Here is a 7434-nt window from a genome sequence, read left to right on the forward strand (position 1 = left end):
TTGTTACTTTTGGCAATTGTTTTTACGTTTAAAAATGTTTACGTTTTGTTTTCACAACTATTTCTTCTCACAAAAGACAATCTTGATAACCCCAAAATCTGTTATCATTATGTTAATTTGAATTGTATTTTGTAGCATAAACCAGGGTAATGCTAACTTTTGGGCCGGCCAACAAAAATGTCATCCTTGCAGCATTCTATCCCCAGCTCCAACATCACCTGGAATGTTGCGTTAGGGAAAAAAATGGAGCTCGGTGACACTGGTCAGCAAAAAAAGAAAGGTTGTTTGTTTGATGAAAGTTAATGCAATTTCAAAATGCAATAAATGAGGATCACTTTATATTTGAACATTGATGTATTTAAAATATAATAGTAAAGCCAGCTCAACCACATAACTAATAAAATAACAGCCAAGACAGAGAGCAAACAATTGAGTGTGATGTGATATATTTGGCTAAAAAAAATCTGAAGGAAACCAATCATTAAAACCCATCAAAAATGACAAATACAAGATAAAATGTATAAATGGCTGTGGCATTACTTTATACACATAAAAAAATAATAGTAATAAAAATCAAAGAGACAGCAAACTATCTGGACAATCATTATTGGTATATGTCATTTGCTGATCTAAAAATTGAATTGCAATCATCTAGCCCTCACTTTCTTCATCCTCTACTGCTGCGTAGATACTCTGGTTTCTCCGTTTTATTTGAGGTGTGCCGCCCGTGTGACTAACGGACCCCTGTGCTGTCTCACCACTGGTGCGTTTGGGGACCCTGGCTAATGTGAACCCCCCCTCCTCTTCTGAACTACCCTGAGAGAGGGATGCTGAAGGAGGGGGAAGAGAAAGAGGCCGTGAGGAGTGTAATGGAGCCTCTGTCTCAGGTGCAGCACATGGGGGCGGTAAGATCAGTCTATTAGCTGTCTCTCGCTGGGGGCTGCTGTCTCTATCGCTGTCCTGGCTCCCCATCTGCCCTTCTGGAACCACTGCGTCTGTTCCCTTCTCCTCGGCACATCCTACTCCGTTGTCCTCTTCCTCCTCCCATTCGTCCTCGATGGTGATTTCATCAGGGTTGTAGGAGCTGGAGAGACCGGAGGTGTCGGTGGGGTATTCACTGGGTTCATCTATGCTCCCAGTGCTGTCCTCATCCTCCTCCTCTTCAGTCGCAACTTTGGTGCCCTCCTCCCCATAAGCCTGCCCGTTTTGCCCAGCCAGGATGTAGATGTCCGTCAGGCCGAGGGTGGCACACAGCTCTGTGGTTTGGGGGTTGGTAGAGTAGGCTGGGTGGGAATTGGGTAGAGGGCGACTGGGGTCATAGGCGGGCACCGTCAGGCTGAAATTTTCAGGGATGCAAAGGTCGCCGCTCAAATCGCTCACAACCTCCATCATAGCTTCTTCTGACGCACTGAAATCCCACCTGAAAGAAGCAGAATAAAAAATATTTAGATATTATTTATGTGCTCCAAATTTCTAATTAATATTGGAATTGTTCTGATTACATATGCATGTGATGTGAATGTGTTAACCGATTGTCATAAACAAGCTATGCCAAGTTTTCAAAATGATATATGGCTATATTATTAGCTGTAATTACACTAAACTGACACCAAAAATTTGGGGTCAGAACTTTATATATAAAAAAGTAAACTAATACTTTCATTCAGCATTTAATTCACCAAAAGTGACGGTTAATTCATAGTGTTATAAAAGATTTCCTTAAAAGAAAGAAAAAAAAAGAAGGAAAAAAAATGTATCATGGATCTCAGAAAGATATTAAAGCAGCACTTAATATCTGTTAATAACATCAATAACTGTTTTTAACATTGGTGATAATAATAAGCACCAAATCAGCACATTAGAATGATTTCTGCAGGATCATTTGACACTAGCTGCATTTCCATTACCCTTCTAATTGCACAAATTGAAAGTACAGCCAATGGAAACACGTCATTTTCACAAAAACTCAAAGTTTACACTTGCATGAGGTGTTTTCAGGCAATTCGAAAAAGGAATATAAATAAAAACTGCAATGAAATTTACATTTCATGTGGCATGAATCAACAGTTCCTCTGTGAAATTGCATAGAAAAACCTCATGTTGCAGCTCCCAAGTATAAAGGGGCTTTCCTTACCCATAATGCTTGAAAAACACACCTAACGCCTCCTTTGAATAAAAATAATGACTAGTGCAGGGTCTGCGATATACGTAAACCTAACGACATCCGTCACCATGATTTTTGGAATGACTTATCACAAGGGGAAAAAAATTCAAATGTAGGAAATGTTAATAGAAGTAATGATGCTGAAAATTCAGCTTTGCCATTACAGGAATACATAAAATGTTAAATTGTATATTTACCTGTACTTTTGAAAAATGCATCCTTGGTGAGCATAAGAGACGTCTTTCAAAAACATTACTTCTGTCTTGTAAACACCTTTATTTTGGAATATTCAATTACACATTCAAACTAAATTAACTAAAGTATGGGTAATTGTGACAAAGGTGAATATGAACTATATAAGGGACACAGGCAGCTATAATAATTCAACCTATCAAAGCGCATATCCAGAATTTCCACAGGAGACTAGTGGTAAAAAAAAAAATCAGAATTTATTCTGAAATATGCTGATTACTGGAATATGCAAATAGAAGGAAGCCATAACAAGTAATCAAATAATGACGTGCATGTGGTTATCATCATAATGTGGGCTGTACCGGGTGTGCAGTCCATTGTCTTGCGGGGGGTTCCAAAAATTGTGGGATGGTTTCTGAAGTCTGTCTGTCGCTTTCAAGATGGCCAGCCACTCTGGGTCATACTCAAGGTGCTCTGAGGAGCCCGGTCTGTCTGCTACCTCCACGATCTGCAATATCAAAACCTTTCACTCACAGAGATCTACTTAGTCTACTACTAGAGTCACTACTTGGATCCCACAATATTTGGTCAAAGTGAATCCTAAAATATGCTTGTTGATGGAAACTGCATGATCATTACCTGAAGGAAGTCTCGATGTGGAAGACACTTGTCAAGTGAGAGAAACTTGGTGATCTTCGGGCCAGCATTGCTCTTAGCCTGATGTGACAAAATAACAAATACTTTTAAATAAATAATGAACTCTGATATCTACATCTTATCTTAGGCCTATCCATGTCTGTAGCATGTAACTGCAAGATATATAAAAGTAATAAGAGATATTCCAGAAGTTTTTTCATAAGACATGTTGAACTTGTTGTCATAAATAAAATAAAAATATACATCATGATATATAAAATAGATATCTTAATATGTTTAGCTGTTTGCATATAGTGGATTGAATACAAATTACATTAACATATTCAAGCTCTTATTCATTTTACATTGCCTGCAAACGATTGTTAATATATTAGTAAGATATGTGAAAGGGGCTTAAATCTAGAGTATCTGCAATAGTGTCATCTCTACAACGGTAAGAGGAAGCTTGTATCTGTCAAAACCACTGACCCACCTCGTGCTGCATCAGTGCAGCAAACTTCACGTGCAGGTGAGCTGAGAACCAATAGCTGGGCTGCAGGTGGTCTAGAAGCTCTGCAGCAGCAGGGCTGCCCAGGGTGCCGCTCTCCACTTCCTGTCTGAGGAACTTCTTCTTGCGCAGAAGCTGATTTGTGTCGCCGTAGTGATAAATGCCTCTCGGCCAATCATGCGTCATGAAGACGTCTATGGGCATTTTGATCTTGAGGAGCGAGGTGAGAAAATATACATGCAAATACTATTTAGCTAAAAATTAATTTCCTAATTTTTCTTGATGCATATAAATCCCGAATCTGCATCCTTATTACTGAATGTATAAGATGTCTATGGATGCATTTCACATGACAAAGATTTACCTGTTTAAGCTTGAAGATGTCAATGTTTCGTATGTGGTAAACGCTTCGCAAGGTTTCAGGGTTGTATGGAGGGAACTCAAAGTGTCCTGAAATTGCATAAAAATTTAAAAAATTGTGGGTCTTATAACACAATTGATTTGTAATTGTTAAAACTCACCTTTCTTGTAATCGTGGGATTTAAATATTCCAGAAAGACCGCCAATCCTTACACCTCTAAAGCGTACGACGCCAGCATAACCTGTGTAATGAGGAACAATAAATCTATTGAGAATTGCTATTTAAGCAAAGCACTTTCAAGAAACCATGAGAATATTAACACTGAAACATATCATGAAAATCTGACTTTTTCCATTTTTAAGTGCTATGATCGGGTCCCCATTGCATCTACCAACTCAGAAGACATGAAAAAGGACAACCCTGTAACTTTATTTTAGTAAGCCTTTCTCTACAAGCATGTGGAAAAATGAGCCGCTCAGATTTCTCTCCCCTTCTGACATAGGAAGAGGATCTTATTATAATATTACCGCCCCTTAATCTGCACGTTTCCACCCACAGAGGCAACGTTTTTTTTGTTTTCAAAATCGACAACGGTGAACAAGACCCTTGTGTCTATTTTCCAGTTTAAACATAACAAAAAATGTAAAAGTAGTTACTAACGGGACTTGACGTCCAACATCCAGTCTGCGTGTGTGTGCTTCAGATAAGTGCGCTTAGAAACTATCCATTAGAAGTTTAAACTAATATAACTTTAAAACGCCTGGAAATAAAAAACTTTAATGATGAAAGAAGAACTATGCTATCCGTGAGAGTGATCACGTTATAGATGATGATCAAAACCAGGCATCCCCAGACTCGGTCCTGGAGGGCCACTGTCCTCCAGAGTTTAGCTCCAACCCCAATCAAACACACCTGAAACAGCTAATCAATGTCTTACTAGGTCCTAAAAAGGAATTGATTAGCTGTTTCAGGTGTGTTTGATTGGGGTTGGAGCTAAACTCTGCAAGACAGCGGCCCTCCAGGACAAAGTTTGGGGACTAGTGATGCAAAGTCCGATTCATTTCCGCTAACCGGTTCTTCTCAGACAGTTTGGCTCAATGATTCAAAAAGCCGATTCATAGGTTCCTGACCTCATCATGGAAACACTATGCATTTTTCATGCTTTTTAATACATTTCTCTGTGTCATATTATATAAAGGGAACATTCAAATAATAATCTGTATAAATGCATACTGAAATAATCAAGTAGTTATTTGCGTGAGTGTGTTTTCTGATTATTGCCTTTCATTCACTTAATGGTGTTTGTGTTGTGGTCAGTTCATTAATTTATCCTTCACGTCGGATTCAACTGAAAATTGCGCAACAGCCTCTATATTTACATGCACTGATCAACAAATGCGAATATGTTACATGTCTAAAGTAGCTATAGGCTATAGAAAGAATAAACCAGTCTTATAAACTTATACACTTTGCTTTACAATAATCTGCATGCATAAGAAATTACAGTAAAATGTATGGTTTTTGCATGTTTTAATAAAATGTTATTTAATAACAATAGTCATCATAATAAGCATTTTCCAGTAGTCTACGTGCCTCAAGACTTGCGTCGTCAAATCAATCAGCTCGCCTTGGAAATCCTCGGCAAACTTCGACAGATTTTTGAACCGCCTCAATTTGTTCTTTTTCAGTCGGGCATGCTACTTCGGCTTTTGCGTCTTGCGTCATAAACACGGAACTACAGTTCGATTCAGTTCGACTGTGAACCGGCTCGACCGGTTACTTGCTGAGAACCGGCTCAAAAGAACGATTCGTACAAGAACCGAACATCACTATTGGGGACCCCTAATCAAAACCACGATGTATTCTTAGTATTTGGTTAACATGCAGCAGCTCATTTGCATTTAAAGGCACGTGCACGAAAACAGCCTGTTCTTGACTGTAGTCAGAAATGGACTTTTACAACATGGGTTAATGCTGCCTTAACTAGCTATCTGAGATTTGTTAATTCCCACTTCTGAAGTTGTGATTATGACTCGATTTCATAATGGGTTGATCATGTGCAAATTTCACCTGGGAAACTCGTAGTTATAATAATTCATAGAGCAAGTAAAGGCAGCATTATAAATTGTCTGTGAGGTATTTAAGCTAAAACTTCAGAGACACATTCTGGGGGCACATGAGGCTTAATTTACATCTTGTAAAAATGGGCATAAAAAGCCTCCTTTAAAGTAAATATATATATATATATATATATATATATATATATATATATATATATATATATATATATATATATACATTTGTGCGAATGAGCCGAAGATCTTACCCAGGTAATAGATGTTGGGAGCCACCCAGCCTCCGTACGGAAGCTCCTGCAGATGGTTTGATGCTTCATGGTTTCCACCAATGAAAATAGTCAGGACAGGAGCCTTCTTCTCACCAGAGTAGTACCTTGAAAAACCAATTGTCATGACATGAGAAACAATCGTCGACCAATATCACCAACACAATATAAAACTTCTAATCAACTCAAAATATTTTATTCATCATATCCATAAATATGCAGCCACTGTATATATTGTGTCTCTTTAGTAGACTTAATTTTTCTCATTGAACTGATTGATAATAGCTAACGTTATCTATCTGTTTATCTAGAGAACGATTTCAGGTGTTTCCTTACTTGTAAAACGTTTGCATGTGTCTGTATTTGGCAGGCACCGCCATGCACTTCATGTCTCCTTCATTTCTGACAGCCTGGAAGTCACCGCAGCACAGAAGCAGGTCCACCTTTACACCTTCTTTATTCTCCAGGTAACTGATGCTCTCGTATATCTTATCTAGCTCTCCATGACAACAGCCTTCAACTGCCACCTTCATCCTTATTTCTCTGATCTACAGCGTTACAATCAAAGATGACAAAACACGTTACCCATCGATCAGCCTGAGCATTTTAGTAGTTTGACATGATTATTCCAGTAGTAGCTTTGCCTCCCTGCACACACATGCTACTCTGCTCATGCGCAGAACGATCATGTGACCAGTGCACTAAATGCATTTTTATTCCTCATCCACACTTTCCGTAAATTATATTCGTTCTTCGTTCGCTTCGTTTTACATAAAACCTTTACAAGCTTGGTTGCAGGGACGTTTGTTGTTGCACGTTAACAAGTACATTTTTGAGATAGATGTGGAACATTGATATAAAATGTAAAATAATTTTGTTTGTAAAAGAATGAACCAATAATTATATTAAGTTTAGTTTAAAGTAAGGGTAATACAATTGAATTACATTTTTTAACTGCACCAGACATACAGCTGATACAACCCAGATAGCAACTGATTAAAATACTTCTGATATCATCTATTGTTCAATTGCTTGTTTAATGTTTTTATTGCTTATTTTATGTTTTTATTTTTGTACTATTATTCATACTAGTGCGCGCGCGTGTGTGTGTGTGTGTGTGTGTGTGTGTGTGTGTGTGTGTGATTATGAATTTGGCTAATAATTTTATGCAACTGAAGAATTTGAAAGTGAAATTATAATGTTGAAAGTGCAGGCAGGGAAACTGTCGC

At 38.1% G+C, this 7434-nt stretch overlaps 1 protein-coding gene across 2 annotated transcripts; it reads right to left on the bottom strand.

Moving 5' to 3' along the window:
* Positions 1 to 429: 429 nt before the first annotated feature.
* dbr1 (debranching RNA lariats 1) lies at positions 430 to 6898 on the bottom strand. 2 transcript variants are annotated; one of them, XM_067445025.1, is made up of 8 exons: positions 6542 to 6898; positions 6188 to 6312; positions 4022 to 4102; positions 3865 to 3950; positions 3486 to 3710; positions 2996 to 3073; positions 2719 to 2864; positions 430 to 1420 (listed from the first exon to the last, which is right to left on the bottom strand). In XM_067445025.1, exons 1-8 carry the CDS (start codon positions 6736 to 6738, stop codon positions 652 to 654), a joined length of 1707 nt encoding a protein of 568 aa, XP_067301126.1. In that variant the 5' UTR covers positions 6739 to 6898; the 3' UTR covers positions 430 to 651. The 2 variants fall into 2 exon arrangements, with proteins under 2 accessions (XP_067301126.1, XP_067301127.1); XM_067445026.1 differs by lacking the exons at positions 6188 to 6312; positions 6542 to 6898 and adding an exon at positions 4522 to 4711.
* Positions 6899 to 7434: the final 536 nt, after the last annotated feature.

This window comes from Pseudorasbora parva, chromosome 5, assembly GCF_024679245.1.
Source record: "Pseudorasbora parva isolate DD20220531a chromosome 5, ASM2467924v1, whole genome shotgun sequence".
Lineage (NCBI taxonomy): Eukaryota > Metazoa > Chordata > Actinopteri > Cypriniformes > Gobionidae > Pseudorasbora > Pseudorasbora parva.

Coding starts and splice junctions, on each gene's coding strand:
- dbr1 (XM_067445025.1), bottom strand. CDS start 6,738: ATGAAGGTGGCAGTTGAAGGCTGTTGTCATGGAGAGCTAGATAAGATA. Junction 3,074..3,485: donor CTGCACTGATGCAGCACGAG/GTGGGTCAGTGG, acceptor TTGTCACATCAG/GCTAAGAGCAATGCTGGCCC. Junction 2,865..2,995: donor CACATCGAGACTTCCTTCAG/GTAATGATCATG, acceptor TTGATATTGCAG/ATCGTGGAGGTAGCAGACAG.